General features: G+C 34.7%; 1 protein-coding gene across 1 annotated transcript in view; it reads right to left on the bottom strand.

The window, feature by feature from the left end:
• Positions 1-9343: 9343 nt before the first annotated feature.
• Positions 9344-17438, bottom strand: part of LOC309629016 (uncharacterized protein) — a gene marked incomplete at its 5' end in the record, with an annotated part of 76593 nt that continues 68498 nt past the window's right edge. The window contains 2 exons of the mRNA XM_082392584.1: positions 9344-11161; positions 13810-13938. Coding sequence (XP_082248710.1) covers positions 11087-11161; positions 13810-13938 — 204 coding nt within the window. The 3' untranslated portion in view covers positions 9344-11086. The remainder of the gene's footprint in view (positions 11162-13809; positions 13939-17438) is intronic.

Consider the following 17438-nt stretch of genomic DNA (forward strand, 5'->3'; position numbering starts at 1 on the left):
ATTTATTGGATTATTGTATTAAGGCAATAGCTATGGACTCTGGAGTACTATAGACTTGGCTCTGAATGCCAGCTTTGACATTTATTAGTATGTAGAATCAGGCAATTTACTTAACCTCTTGGAAGTGCTTTTTTTAATTGGTAAAGTGAGATTAATAATACCTATTACATAGGGTTAGTATAAGGATTGAGTAAAATAACCTTTTAATGCTAATACAATTCTCAGCATGGAGTGAGGGCACAATACATAGCTGCTATTATAATACATATAAATCAATAGAAATAAAACTTTTAAACAGCCATATCACTGAGGATGTTTTTAAAAGTTATAAAATGCAATTGTGCCAAAGTTGTCCATAAAACCGATTCATTTATAAAATGATTAAACCATTTTTTATCAGATCAATATATTCATTCCTGTGATTCAATTATGACTTATTGATCTGCTAATATTTCTTCATTTGCTTATGTCATCCAACTCCTTTATCTTGACATCCTCTGAAAGCACTTCAAAATGAATCTAGCACTGTGTTTTTCTTTTTTGGCAGTTACCTTCTTCAGTAGCTATAAATTTAGAGACCATTACCTTTGATGGAGAATCTGAAGGAAATTGGGGGGCAGTGGAAGGGTAGTAGAAGTGTTCATTGGAAGGAACCTGTTTGGTGTTGAGTATAGAAATAAATGTTGGCTACCCAAAATGAAGGTTCTAAAGAAATGCAAGGAGAAAACTCAGCACTGAGATCCTAAACACTAAATGGAAAATTAAGAAACCAGGAAACCCAACAAAAATAACAAAACACGACTTAATGAATAATTGGTTTAAGCTGGGGATTGTGTCCTTTTAAAATACTAATTTTAAATACATCACGAGTTATTTGTTGAGGAAATCTACTTAATTTATAAATTACCATCAGACATCAGTTATTTTTTATTTATTAAGACAGTGAGCAATAAAAACTTATTATATTTATAAATTTTATTGATTGTAATGATCAGTGTTGAAAAGAAGAGGAAAAATTAATGTTTCCAAATAGCAGATATGTAGTATTCTCTGCCAAAAGGGTAAACTCCAGGCAATGAGAATACAAAATTCAAATTCATGTCTTCTTTATATTCTCCAAAATTCATTTCCCTCAGAGTTTAAGTCACCAAACATTATTAAAGCAGAAACAATTTGCTCTCTTTGATCCCCTAGGTTGCTAAGTTGCTTCAGTAATCCATTGACAATAGTCATTGTCTAACATAGCTCTTTTGTTCTTCTACTGTATTCTCTGTCCATTGGTACCTGAAGATTCAAAAACCAAAATAAAAATAACAGCAATAGTTCCAGCCTTTCCCTATCCCCTTCCCACTAAAAATACTTCTGGCTCTGCCTGCTAAGTTTCTGCCTTTTCCCCAAACAATGAGGACCATTCTGGAATTCCAAGAAGCTGTTTGCATTATTGTGATGCATTATTATGGGAAAGACTGAGGAAGAGGTTACACTAGAGACTAGAAGTTTGGGGAAGGCATTTTTTAGTAGATTTAGATGTTAGAGATTGATACTGGGTTTGTTGTAGGTGAAGAGAAGAGTAATATTACAATGAACCTTATATCTTCTTGTGGAGTTTGAAACATGTAATCAATTTAATTCATTTTCACATTTCTTTTTAGTGGCCAGTCTTTGTTTTTTCTTGACCAATACAAGGCTAAGACTGGATGCTTGAATCATGGTTATATTATCTACACAATGAGTTTTTACTACCAGTTTACTGAATCCTTAGAATTGCAAATGAAGAGAACCATAAACAACGCAAAAGATGAAGCATATTGGGTATTGTTTTCAGTAAAGCTTGTCCAGTGCAGAATTCACCACCATTTACCTGGTAGTAGTACCCATCTGTGTGGTAATGCTGTTATAATGGTGCTTGGAAATTAAGTATAATGTACAGGCTGATCACACGAGGTCTATATAGATCTATCTCGGGGGCTAGGTTTTGAATCAGGGTTAGTGGGCATTTCTGTTGAAGGCAAAACTGAAAAGTCATAATGAAAAGAATTTGCGTTAAGTATAAGAAGGCTAAATTGCATCTGCAAGTTCAATTGAGCCCCAAGGTGCTGCACATAATTTGCTTTTGCCTACTGACTCCGGTCACGTCAGTGTCCACAATTAATCATAAGGTTGTAATCCATGAAGTTCTGCCTGACCTACTGGTTGGTATATCTGCCTGGAAGGAAAACCCAAGAACTGAGGAATGGAGAAATCTCTCTTCCGAGGCCTTCTAAAGTAGCCTGGGATGACAGTAATTGTGGCAGCCCAAACTTCCTATCACCTAAAAGGGTAGTGAGAGTAGAAACATAAGGAGGATTATATTCCAAGCTTTCACATATATCATCTCCTTTAACCCGTGTAACAACTAAATGCAATATGAACTATGTTTTATGTTTTATGGATAAAGAAACTAGGACTCTCAGAGTTATATGCTCCAAATCACTCAGCTAGTTTGTTTAAGGCCAGAATTTGAACCAAATACAACAAGTGCTTTTTATTCATATTACTCCACATCCTTTCAGATTTCTTCCCCTTCTTTCATTGTTTTTCCATCTATAAGAATATGCCTTCTGGGACTTCCTTGGTGGTCCAGTGGTAAAGAATCTGCTTTTCAATGCAGAGCACATGGGTTCAATCCCTGGTCTGGGAACTAAGATCCCACATGCCACGGGGCAACTAAGCCGCACGCCACAACTACTGAGCTCATGCGCCTCAACGAGAGAGCCCGTGTGCCGCAAACTATACAGCCCATGTGCCCTGGAGCCTGAGTGCCACAAATAGAGAGAGAAAACCCGCACACCACAACTAGAGAGATGCCTGCATGCTGCAACGAAAGATCCCGCATGCCTCAACGAAAATCCTGTGTGCCGCAACTAAGACCCAAAGCAGCCAAATAAATAAATAAATAAATAAATAAATAAATAAATAAATAAATAAATAAATAAATAAAAAGACTATGCCTTCCTAGACTTTATACTCTTTTTTGTTTTTCTATCAAAATTACTGTAGAAAAAACAAGGGCAGCAATATTATTATTGAAATAATATGCCTCAGAATAATTCACTGAAAAAAAGTCTGAAACCTTGGTTGATATAAAACAAATTATCCTAACTATCAGGCTTTTGTCCTAAATTTAAATAGTCAAATAACTTAAAAATTAATATTTTCCGCCAAGATTGCAATGGCATTAATGAAGATCTTAAATAGATGCAAGTTTTCTAAGTGGCTTCGAAGCCATTAAGGAAATATTAAAATATATTTAATAGGTATCAGTGTTATGTATATCTTACTGCATTATAATACCTGGAACAATGTTCAGTTTATTTATGGTGCATATGTTACTCTCAGCCAATCCCCTGCTTGTGACTTATAAATGAATTTAATAGAATAGAATTGAATTGATTATTTATTTAATAGAATTGTCTTTATTCAAAGCTACAGGGTTGCTGGGCTTCTCCACTGCTTTTCTGTACTAAAATATTATCTTTTACAGTCCTAGAGATTATGGTACACAGTGAGAAGAGAAATATTCTTTCTACCAGGGTCGCAAAGTTTCCAAATATAAATTGAAGTAGAATCTACATAAATATTTAAATGTTCCTTGGCCTATTATTATCATTGTGTTCATAGTATGAGACTCATCTATGAAAGGAAGGCTGAATTTAAATTCTCTAACAAGATAATTACCCATTGCATCTAATTTTGAGGGTAAATTATTAAAGAAACTGTGTCTGTTTGCACGAATATTCTTACTGTGAAAAGTTACGTGGTCATGATTCTGAAATAATCCTGGTGGGTGAATGTGGATATACCAGGATTCTCTGGTGATGTTTTTAAGAGATTCTGAACAGGTCTGAACTCAGGCTTTTCAAGAATTTCAAATCTGTATCTACTCCTGGTGCTGCCTGCCAGCTCCAATTTCTTTACTTTAAAGGGCTAATCTCCTTTTAAGGAAGGGCAGTAGCTCACCAAAAAGGAAATGGTGTGCTTGTAATGACAAATGAACATGGCTCTTCTCTTCTATTTGATAGAAGGGCACTTGTTCTGTCTAAATCGTATATTCTTTTGTAAACAGACTCTCCAGCCCTCTAGCTAGAGAAATCAATGCCCTGTGCAGATGGTGCCAGACCTTTATTCAGAAATGAATGCACTTGATTTATATTAAAGTTCTGATATTTAACCTTCTGTCGAAACCTTAAATCAGGACCCTAGGGCAAGGTCAAATATCTTCATCTTTTTAAATTTAAAAATTTGTTTCAAACTATAGAAGAGAAATTAAAATCCCAGAATGATTTGAGTCTGTGAGCATAAAAATAGCCCTCTAGCATAGTATGCATTTATAACGAGAGTCATAATCTAAGGATCAGTCTCTCAAAATGAGAATGAGAATCAAAAAGAATTAGAGGAAAAAAGTTGTGTCTGTGGAAAGACATATATAAAGCCCTATGAATATAAAAACCAAGCCAAGCCAATTAAAATTCAAGCTTATTTAAATACAACTCCATACTCTGTTCTCCAACATACATACAAATATACACATAAAAAATACAATGTAACCTAAAATTATGCTATTTAGAATTTTTAAAAAAGTAATTACAGGACTTAACTCATATAGCAGCTAGGGAAATTATCACAGGTTGTAGCTACTGCCGCCATAAGAATTGGTTTCAATTCAGCCTTTAATGAGATCAGCTATTTCTATTCATTTTCATGGGTACCTACTTCTGTAATGACAAGGATTAATTTGAAGTTCCTAGAAATGCATCACCTAGCTCACGTTGGAGGGTAGCTAGTCTGTGGGCCATAAATATAAATTCTTCAAGTAGTGAGTTGACTATTTCATTAAAACTGATGATGCTTTAGTATTTCATATGCAGAGCCATGCAAAGGTGGTATAAAGCAAGGTTTTAATATAGAAGGTATTTAAGGAGGAAAAGCTGTCATGGAAAGGTGATTGTTACTCACAGATGCACGAGTCGGGGTAGGGGGATGCTTCCTTTGTCAAGCAAGTGCAAAATAATGTCTGAATTTCAGGTGTCTCTTAGGGCTAAAACAGGCCTGCAAAACATATCCCCACATTCAACATAGCCAATACAAAGACAGGGGAAGGCTTCTGTGGCATGGCTACCCTTCAAATGTCAATGATATGAATTTACTTCACTTTTCTTTAAGTAAAGATAATAATGATTGGAGGGTAATATTTGAGGTTTGGGAGAAGATAGTGCACACAGTATGGTTACTCAGCCTCCTGTAGGTTAGCCCCTGTTTGTAAGTCAATATTTCCCAGCATTCTTCTCTAACACTGTAACCAATGCCATTCAGAGAGACAGTGTTGGCAATGGCAGGCTACTGTCATGCTCAGTGTGAGGGAAGCTGCAAAACCGGCATCAAGTCCACAAAGCACAAGTTCATTAAATTCCCTGAGAAGCCCGCAGTGACTCAGACACTTTGTGTTATGTAAGTTATGCACATGTAATAACCAAGCAAGTAATTTAGCCTCAATTTGATCAATTCACTGAGGAGAGAAAAATAAAAGAGAGCCATTGTGGTTTCTTATGAAATCAGGGGCAATCACTGTCCTGGACTTCTCAATAAGAGTGTTATAGACATGTTTTCCAGATTCTATTTTTCCGGTAAAAGAAGAGTTGACCAGTATTTTTGAGAGTTAAACATTAAAAAACATTTAAAATATCAAGAATTATTTGTAAAATAGTAATAATCCACCTACTTTTTTTAGAGTGGAAATTTTATAGAAAATGATAAAATGTTTATTTCTTTCAAAATTCTTTCCAGAAGCTGTTCTGAATCTTAACATAGTGTTCATCATCTTGCAAGTGAATAATAACATATAATGATTCTTAGCCCTGCTGCAGAAATCCCACTTTGGGACCAGTATCCTCTGTGACATCTATAAACCAATGACAAGACAAGATCACCAATAATGATGTCCTGGACACCAATCAGCCATAATGTAGTGAGCCCATCTGGGGTACTGTCTTCCCCTGCACCAGACAGGTGAAGAAGGGAGCTCATAAGTGATGTATGAACCCTTCTGTTGTACCTAACAGAGGCAGAGTGTTTATCTTCCTAAATATCTGTTAGACTCCTGTCACTTAGATATATAATACTCCAAGAAGACGAAAGGAAGAGGAAAAAAGGAAGTTAAAAAAATGTATCTTTCAAGCCATTGTGCTAAGGAGTGTCAGGTCAGGGGTTACTGCCAAGTCTGAATAGCTCTTCAGTGAATATGTTTATGTAACATGAAAACCACAAATTAATTCAGAGGGAAGAAGCGAATGAAAAAAATTCCAAATTCATTATTTCCATAATACAGCCCAAACCATTGGTTAACTTCTTTCACTCTCAAGTTTTGACTGGTTGGTTTTGTTACTGTCATGCTAATCAAAGGCACAATTGATAGACTATCATATGGAAAGGAGAGCATTCATTTTTTTCTCAGCTTTATTGAGGTATAATATCATCTTCTCCTAAATATCTAAACTAGTATGGATCTTAACCTCTAAAAGAAAACATTTATTCCTTATCACTCTGATTCTTAGTTCCATCCATAAAATTGGATGAATGATTCAGTGGGTGGCTATATAGATTAAGTGAAGTAACATATGTAAAGTGGCTAGGACATTGCAAGCACTCAATAAATATTAAATATTATTTTTATTCCTATAGGCGTGCAATATTTCAGTTGATTTTCAGTAAAAATCAACTTTTCCTTAATTCAGACTATGAGCAAGTGTTAGTTACAGTTTGAAAAAAGTGAAACAGAAGATTAAAAGAAACTGAAGATCCGGATAACTATTATTCACTATAATTGAATTTCCATTTGTGATTAAACTTCAGCTTCTTCATAACTGAAAAGATACTAGAATAGTAGGTCATAATATTTGTTGTAAATATTTCCACATGTAAGAAGACTGATTATTTCTGACTTCAAGGCCCCAGAGTACTTACACTACACTTCACAATTAAGATCCCAAAATCAGCTCCCAATTTCATATGTGAAAACAGCAAAAAAAGACTGGACAATTTGAAATTCAGTGTGTGAACTGCATTTTTGTTTTCTTAAGTAGCTCATTTTCTCATACAGTTAATCATTGATTTAGCAATATATTTTGGGCACCTACTATGTGCCAAATATATAATGTTAGTACTAGCAAGAAATATTAGAGTTAATAAGACAAGATAGAGCTTACAATTGACACACACACTGAACACACATATTTGCAATCAATTGAAAAACAAATATTGAACAAGAAAGTCAACCACAGGTCCTAGAGTCGAGTGGGATTTTGACAAGTAGAGCTAAAGGAGAAGATAATTATGGGCAGAAAGAATAGCACAAACAAACGTCCAGATAATGGAAACACAAGATCTGATTTATCCTTTCTTTGTCTGCCAAAATCCCACTCTTTCTCCAAAGTGTAATACAATATTTAAACTGACTGCTTATCCCTTCCCCCATCTTCTTAATTGTTCTTCTTCCATAACATCTTTCATTTTGCATTAGTAAGTTAAGACACTCTCAAGATCAGGAACATCTAGAATCAAGAACATTTAGTTCTCTAGGATCTTATATGGTACCTGGAACTTATTAGTCACTAAAAAAATGTTCATTCTAGAATATAGAAAATGAGGGAAAATGAGAAGCTGTGATATGTGATTTATAAAAAGAAATATATATTTGGTCTTCATCCCCATTTTTGGCTCCTAAAATCCTTGGAATTTCCTAAGTGAGGAGAGTGGAAAAGGAACCTTTTTTATGTTAATGAGGTGACTTTTGGACCCCACCTAGGGATGGGGGGTAGGTTGACAGGAGAACCAACCATGTAACTTGAGGCTTGGGATTTTCAGTCCCACACACCCCTTCCCCCCGCCCCCCTACCCCCCACCCCGACCTCTGGGAACAGGAGAAGGCTGGAGACTGAGTTCAAGCACCAATGGCCAGTGATATAATCAATTATCCCTAGGTAATGAAGCCTCCATAAAAAACCAAAAGGAGGGTCACAGAGCTTCTGGGTTGGTGAACACACGGAGATCGGGGAGAGTGGCACGGTCAGAGAGTATGGAGGCTCCACGCCCTTTCCCCATACCTTGTCCTACACATCTCTTTCACCTGGCTGTTCCTGAGTTATATCTTTTAGAATTAACTGGTAATCTAGTAATTAAAATGTTTCTCTGAGTTCTGTGACTGCTCTAGCAAATTAATAGAACCCAAGGAGGAGGTCATGAGAACCTCTAATCAATAGAGTCAGAAGCACCTGGGCTTTCGACTGGCATCTGAAGTGGGGAGAGAAGGGGTGCAGTCTTGAGGGACTGAACCCTCACTCTGTGGGATCTGATGCTCTCTCTGGGTAGAGAGTATCAGAAATGAGTTGAATTGTAGGACACCCGGCCAGTGTCTGGAGAATTACTTGGTGCTGTGCGGGAACCACATCCCCCCGACACCACACACACCCATTGGAATTGGTACCAGAATCTATTTAGATCTCTAGAATTTAAGTTTCAGTGACTGGGTAGAAAGAGGTCAGAAGTGTGGAGTCCCTGAATAAGGAGGTAATTTAAGTTATTTGAGAAGAAGAGAATTATGATGATTTTAGTTTTGATGACAATTAAATAGCCAAGTGAAGGTGCTGGCCAATTTTTGCATATACAGGACTAGAATTAAAAAGGTAGCCAGGACTGTAGAAAAATATTTGAGAGTTGTCCACATAGTGGTAACTGTGTATAAAAAAAAGATGAGGAGTGTCCTAACAAAGAAAGCCTGAAGGACAACTATTTGGGGGACAGAAAGAACATGAGAATACAGAAAATTGAGAAAAATTATAAAGAGAGCTAGGAGAGCTTATTGTCAGAGGATTCCATGGAGAACAAAATAGTCAAAAAGAAAGGAGAAAGATCAAGAAAAACTGAGAAAGAGTTATTAGAGTTGTGATTTCTGTGTTCACTGGATACCAGCAGAAATTATTTGGAGGCAGAATGGAAGTCATTTTATCAGAAGGAATTTTTCTTCCCATGCTGGGTACACTTACATCTAAAACATATCGCAGAACAGAGTCTATAAAAAGTAATATGATATATCAATAGCTTTATGAGGAGTGAAAAGAAAGTGTTTATTCAAAGCAATTTCAATATATTACTGTGATTTGCACATAGTGACATCATTTTAGGAGTGCATTAGATGAAGTTTTTGTACTCAGGACTTTATAATATGATTTTTTTTAAAGCCTACCATTATTAACATTTCTGAAAGTTAGAAAATTTACACCAACTATTACAATTAAACTACAGTAAGAAATCAGTCCTGATGCAGAAATAAGAAGCCCGAATGCTATTTTGGAATCAGTAGTTACTATTTTTATGAGGGAAAGTGGATGTACTTATACAATACAGTAGGAGGAGAATCAGACTACCCAGAGGTAATTTAGCCCGCAGGTAGCCTGAAAGTTTTGCACTTTAGAAATTGTGTATAGGTTGTGAGGACAGGAGTGTAAAGAGTGAAGAAATGAAAATAGATGACCAGCTACCCAGAGAATCTGCCTGATTCAGTTTGTAATTAAATGTTTAGATTATCACTCTTAATCTTTAAATTATTTCAATTCTGTTGAGAGTGGAAGTGAAATTACAAATTGTAGAATCTTGTTAGCTGAGCTAGTTTAACACACAATAAATTCATACTGAGGGTGAACCTTCTTTCTGTACCGTATAAGTATGCAAAGAAAACATTTCCCATAGTAATATGAAAGTTAGTATATTTTCATGGTGGAATTAATTTAGTAATCTAGATTCATGTCTTATGAAACCATATAGAAGTCAGTGTATTATCCTTTTCCCCTTTGGAGTAGGTATTCATTCAATCATCCACTCATTTACCCATTCAAATAATAATTGAATGCTTATTATACATCAGGCACTGTGGTAGGCACTGGTCATCCAATCATGAATAAGATCCATCCCTTTCTCTCAAGAGCTGAAAACCTAGAAGTGCTTTCTAGATACTTCAAAATTTGTTAAAGAAAATTAATAGAGCAACTTTTAAAATCCAATATATATATGCCATACAACTACCACTTAAATATCTCACTATATTAACCAACATTCCTTATTTGCCCTATATCATAGCCAATGTCCATGGCATACTGAATGCTCAAAAACAGGATCTCTCATACTCTCTAATACTTTTCCTTCCACTAGTAGAAGGTTTTCATGTTTTTGTTTTTGTTTTTATCAAGAGTACAATTTGGATTTGCTCCCAAACATGTTTATATAAGTTATGCTTATGATCGTAATTATGTAATTCAATTAAATATTGCTTAAGCTGATTAAATACAGTTGTGAAAGTGTTTCTTTGATGCTGTTTCTAAGTTGAATGTTTTGTTAAGACTCAATAAAAATAGGTTACCAATAGGGCTGAATTAGTTTAGGAGACACAACTTTAAACAATTAAAGGGAAAAAACCTTAAACGTCTTAAAGTCTTCTCTACCTAGGTTAAATTACTTTGCAATGGTCTTTAAGTTCTTGGTCCACTTAAAAAAGAAAACAAAACTGACTTTCATACAAGATCTATTACGTAAATGATTTATGTGGAAAGATGAACTCTAATCATTGGGCCCATCCTTTAGGGAAAAAAAAGCAAACAATAACTTTGGTCTAATTTAAAAAATAGTTAATGAACATTATTTGTAGGTTTTAGGTTAATAGGAAACCTTTAATGCATGCGTATAACATTATTTTGTGATTCCTCACTGTAACCAACTTTTTCAATTAATTGATCTACTACCAACCTTACCTGCATGTGATAGAAGGCTTTTTGCTGTGCTAGCTACAGACTACAATTCCAAAGACACATGGATATGGCATAACAGTGTTGCATACTAATTGCTTATGTAGATAGATATCATTTTGTTACTCTGAAACAGAGAAGATGTCTTTTGTTTCTCAATTTAAAAAAGGAATACTTTATTTAAAGGAACAGTTTTTATTGGGAAATACAAGAAGTTAGAACTTCATAGCCCTAAGGTCCTATTCTATGTTTTCTTCTTAGAGGCACAACAGTTCTCCCAGTTGATGGATAAAAAGTCCACAAAAGGGAGCCATGAGTTGGGTAGCATGTCCCTGGAAAGGAATGAGATATGACAGTTTGAAAATTGACTTTTCTATCAAAAATGTTGAGTTATTTAATTCTCAGTGATTCAGGGTACCGATAAATATTTTTACTTGGAATGAACATCCTTGAATGTTATGTTGTAAAAATATCCAGAAAATGGGATCTGAACAAAGCCATTTTTCTTCCATTACATACTAACAGAACAAAGAAAAACAAATGTGTTTACATACCCTATGCTCTATTAAACCACAATGACTTCAGTTGTTGCCTGTGGGATTTTTATGAGAAACTTTTCTTACTTTGCTCACTCACGTGCAGGCCATTTAATGGTCTTGTTTAGTTCACACTCATTAGCAGGCTTAATGATTTAGTGGATTACAACATTAAAACTAAAATAACAACAGATTAAACTATCCAAAAAAGAAGAAGAAAAATCCTCAGAAGGTTTTCTCTTGTGAATCTCTTTGGAAAAGCTAGATGTCCTATTGTATTCAGTCTTTAGTCTAGAAAAGATATGTAATTCAAATTATGACTTCTCTGTACCATTTTTACCTTCTTGTTTTATCCCAGTTGCTGACTTTAATAAAATTGCCATCTTGTTTAGCCATCTCCTCCATTTTACCCGTAAATCCAAATGTTCACCAAGTTTTGTTGCTTCTTCCTTTTTCATCTTCCCAATTCTCAAAGCCACCCACCAAGTCAACGACCTCCTTAGCTGACACCTGGATTCACTTTAACTCATGTTTCCTTTTGCTGTCCACACTGCACAGCACTTCCAGATGAATCTTCCTCAAACATGGTTTGTATCACTTAATTCTCCTGCTTAAGAATAAATAAAGCAATCTATTGACAACATCGTTTATCTAAATGCCTCTTCTTGTTATTCCAAGTCTTCTATAATCTGCTCCCACTCAATCTGATATTTATTCTCTTCTAATCAATTTTTAATTAGCTGGGGGTTTGAATATATAATTCCTTAACCTCAGCATAAATCCCATAGCTTATATCAAGGGTCTATAAACTATAAGCTGTGGACGAAATCTGCTCTATCACCTTGTTTTTATACAATCCATGGTCAAAGTATGATTTCTACATTTTTAAACAGTTGGGAAAAATTACAAGAATTCTATTTCACGATATGTGAAAATTAGATAAAATTCAAATTTCAATGTCTATAAGTAAAGCTGTATTGGAACACAGCCATGCTCATTTGTTTATATATTGTCTATGGCTGATTTCACACTACAAAGCTGAGTTGAATAAATGCAACAGAAACCACATGGCCTACAAAGTCTAAAATACTTACTATCTGACCCTTTACAGATATATATATATTTCTCTATATATATTCATTTCCCTTTATTTAAAGCAATACATGCTAGCCATGTTATACTCTACTTCATAAGCAATTTTAAACATGAATCTCCTTTTGCAAACTTAGAAAAACACTTTCATCAAAATGCTACTTGGGGTGTAGTGAAAAATAACAGCAGGAGAAGAGGGGAAGGGAAGAGGCAACATAAGCATGGAGAAAGCGGAGAATTTAGTGAAAGAAAAAGGTAAGTAAGGAGGGCAGCAGGGAGCAGATTGTACGACATAGAGGGAGAAAAACAGAATCAGAATTAAGTAAAAGTTAGAGCAATATTCCCAAACTAGCCAACTCCTGCCATGCTGCCCTTTCTCCCTATTAAAAAGAAAAATAATTAGCTCTTACTTAAAAGATGTAGTTATTTATCAGTTAAGCCTCACAACAAACTGCAATTAAGGCAATAATGTTATTCTAAGTTAGACATGAAGGGTGTGAGACCTACAGATGTTGACTAAGTGACAGACCTGTAACTGTAACTTAGATATGATGCCAACACCCACTGTTATAACACCACGCTGCCTTTCGTTATTCTTCAAGAGTTCTTTATTCAGGAGTGTATGTTTAGTTCTTTAGAAAATCATGCATTTTTAAAATCACTATGGAATACTATCAAATCTAAACTCAGCTTGCCTCTTACACTTAATAACTTCTTGTAAAATCCAGGTGTTGATTTTTACCTAAGAGGCTCTTGTGAGAAAGAGTAATCAAGAATTCTGTTGACCCAGGGAAATAAACTACACTGGTAGGTTTCAAGGCTATTGACCGATGATTAAATATCATCCTAATAGTGAATATTTATTGACCTCTTACTATGTTTCAGTCATACCTTTCTCACAATAATCTTAAAAGGTATGTACAATTAATATCCCTATCTGCATCATCACAGAAAAGTTTTGAGTAAATTGCCCAAAGTTACAGAGCTGGGCAGAAGCTGGGATATGAACTTAAATGGTCTAATACTAGAGCCATAAGATTAACAATTATGCCAGGTTAAGAAAATCTTTAAAAGATTTAAATATATGAGACTCATGAAAACCTAAATGTATGAGATTTACATTAGTGGTTTCTATTTTTTTAAAAAAATGAATTACCTTGCTTTGGTAAGGCAACAATTTGAATTTATAAGACTACTGAAGTGCTATCTTTGAAGACAAAGCAGCACAGCATCATGATGAACAAACACTCACATGTGCCTGTGCACGCATACACACACAATTACAAACGCAGTGGTAAGAAGTGCTATTGTGGTCAGGAAGATCCCAAATGGCATTATGCTTATCAACTTACCAGTAAACAGGAACTCCTCTGTGATGAATGGCATGCTTGGACCATAGTGTGGAGTTGCTTTAAGTTCAAGAAGTGTCTCTCCTTCAGGCAACACTCCAAGCCAGCTTTCCTCATGATCAGATCTTGGGACTGTTAACATAAAATGTTTGCTATCGTTACTGGGCTGTGAACGGTGCATAATGAACAGTCTGTCCCAGGGGGCCACAGTTCATGTAGCCCCCAAACACTGATGAGGCCAGAGATTGAGATGTCTGTTCAATCTTATTACTATTTTTAAGTCGATTTCAAGATAAAAAAGTTCTCTGGAATGAGGCGGAGGAACCTCACTGCTGCTGGCATAACCTTTTGCTGGTACATTCTCTTGGATGTTTCATCAACATAATGCACTGCATTTCACAGGAGCTGTACTATTTTAAAAGACAAATGCTAAAACTATAATGTAATATTTAGATACTCTTTTCCTGGAGGTCAGTGTAAGGACACCGAGTAATTATATCATAACATGAGATACTTAATTACAGAGGTGCATATATATTACCTCTACTGGATAAAGCCATTTTTATTACAGCAATTTCTCATTTTTAAGAAACACTTTTTCCCCATTTAGGAAGTCTGACACTGGAATACATCTTAACATCACAAAAGCAGACATAAATGTGTACATTTAGTGAGGTGATACCCTACCTCAAATGTTGATTTTTACATCTTAAACTAGAGGGTCTCTTAAAATGGAAAAAATAATGCCATGATTTAATATTGGTATGGTATCAAATTATTTTTTTTTAATTTAAGAAAGCATTTTCAGGGTTTTCCAGTGCTGTTAAAAAGTGAACATATTTGTCTGGATCACATGGAATGTTCACCACCTCCTCCTGACAAAGTAAAGCATTAATAGTGGCAGCAACCATAACATTCTTGTCTCCCTTACTGCTAAAACCAGCACCCTGAGACACAGTGAGAATTGAAAATTCCTAACCTTCACCTCGGTTGATTGGAAAGTCTTCTTTAGAAGTAGGTTCTCTTATGGCCCCATAATCTACATTTTAAAGCTTATTATCCACTGTTTTAGCCATTGATAAGCTGACAACTGTAAAACATTCATGAAAACACACTTGCAATCTTGCTAAATGCCTCCACTGTGCAATCTATTGCAGCAATGATATGTATTACAATTATTTCTTAAAGTACCCCAAATTCACAAATTCACCTTGTTTATACACACATACATAATGATGTAGTACTAGACCTAGATTTAGAATGATGCCCTTTTCTTTTATTATCAGGGAATTTTGCTTTCCATACTCCTATAATTATTTAACATGAACAACTTTCTTTTTCCTTCCATCAAACAGCAGTGCTCACCAGGAATACAAATAACCAGAAGACAATTAGCCTTAATAGTCAACAAAGTGTTAATCATTATATATACTATGGTACATTTACAACCTGTAATGTACTGTTTTCCTTTTCTCATATAGTGTGAAGAAATTTGCAGGCTTGCCTAAAAGGTTTCTGACAACGAAACTATCAAAATGATTATATAAGTAAAAAATAGAAGCAAACTTGTTTTTATTTAAAATTAAAAGTCCAAAATTTAAAATATCCTGTGTAGATCCAGTAATAACTGAAATGTTCTCCCTTTACTTGAGTCTTCATTTGATTGAATATATTAAACATATAAATATCAGGACTTTAGATTATAGAAAATGTGTCTGAAAATTCTTTCTAAAATATACCCCTGTAGACCTCTAGATGGCAAGCTTTAGTAAATTTTTAAAACTGGGCTGAATTCAGTTTCTTACCAACTCTGTCTAATCCACCTATTGAAATAATTTCCTGTTAATAAGCTACTCAGAGGTATTTGTGCTCTTATGGAACAATGCATGAAAAGAGAACATTATATTTTTTTCTGAAATTTAATCCTCTTCTTTGGGATAAACTAATTGTATCTACATGGTGTACTAGTGTCTTCTAGCAATGTCATTTTGGTGTATGGGATATTCTGGAAAAGTTTTACTTGATAGATGATTTCAAGTGGTTTCTAAAATCAACTATTCATTTACAATTATAAAGATTAGCTACAGCTTTTATTTTAGGAATTTCAGAAACCTTATAGAATAATTTTTTAAAAGTCCTTTGAGAAACGTAAAGTATGAAATATGTGTGCATTGGTCATTAGAATTTCAAGCATGCCCTTTACAAAACAAATACTAACAGAACAAATTTCCAAAGCATGCATCTTTTTGGGATACATCATTCATGTCTGTTTAATTCTATAATCACTGCTATTCTTTTAGTCAAGTTAAAAATATTTGTTTTGAATGCCAACTATATTCAAGAGTTGTCATGGGATGAACTGAAAAAAATTAGTAAGAGAGTTGATAATTAACATATATGCAAGTGGCGTTGAAAAGGACAAATTTACTTTGCATATAATATTATTAGCAAGAATGCTGAAATATGAACTCCAGTTATAGCTAGGATACATATGTTAAATCTTCAATGAGGACTTGAACTAATATCAATATCACTGGCTATGAGAAAATCCATTACTTAGTGTGCTGGATATTATAGATCCCTTTCTGAAAGGTAGCTCGTCCTCAAACACATAGTAACTATAGAAAGAATACTTAGCATCATGTCATACTGGCTACTGATGACAACTGGGAATCTGCTCTAATAGGCATAAGCATCTGACAAAGGCTGGGACCAATTTCTTTTCAAATTCCAGACTCGGGTCACTAGGATGGGTCCCTAATCCAAGATGAACCAATAAGAATCTTTCCCTAAAGATTATAAAACTAGAAAAAGGGGAACAAATCTCTCTCTACTAGCCGAAGCTATAATATATAGAGATAGAGATAGAGAGATAGAGACAGAGATAGATATAGAGATATAGAGATAGAGATAGAGATGGAGATTGAGATAGAGATAGACATAGAGATAGAGATATCTATAGTTGGTGAATTAGAGGCAACCACTTTTGCTTCAGATTGGAGGAGCCTAAATGGGAAAGAGTTCTGAGGGATTAACCCCTGATTCCAGTTATTTGTGAGGTTGAGCTATTTTCTTATCTTCCCAGTCTGTGAGACAGCCTAGAAGCCAGTCATTAAGTTCCCATTTTACTTCAGCTTGTTCAAGTTGTATCTGAACACTTAAAACCAACAGAATCTTAACTAATACTTTTTGTTCTTTTGATAAAATAATGTCTTTTGTAGTTGTATTCTGAAGGTAAATCATTTTAGAGCTAAATCAAGCAGCTAGGTTTTTAATTCTTATTTATGTAAATACTAACTGAGAGTGTAGACATCTTTTAAAATATGACAGAACCAAGATATACCTTCTTATAAAATCCAGGTACATTAAATATTATTTATGGACAATAAGTAGAATAGTACATTTAACTTAGAAGACTTCAATACAAAGAAAACTTTGTGACCATAGAAATGTAAAAAGAACCCAAATGAATAAAGATAAGATTTTCTTTCATTCATAATTATAAGTGTAAATGAGTCTTTTTGGGGGATACATACATGTATCATCCAAGAAATGAAAAGACTGAGAATTTTTATAGCTCCTATAAAATACTTTGATCTAGATTGTGCATGTTAAACTGAAATGAGGTATAG

This window comes from Balaenoptera borealis (genome assembly GCF_965194805.1).
Source record: "Balaenoptera borealis genome assembly, chromosome: 5".
Classification (NCBI taxonomy): Eukaryota; Metazoa; Chordata; class Mammalia; order Artiodactyla; family Balaenopteridae; genus Balaenoptera; species Balaenoptera borealis.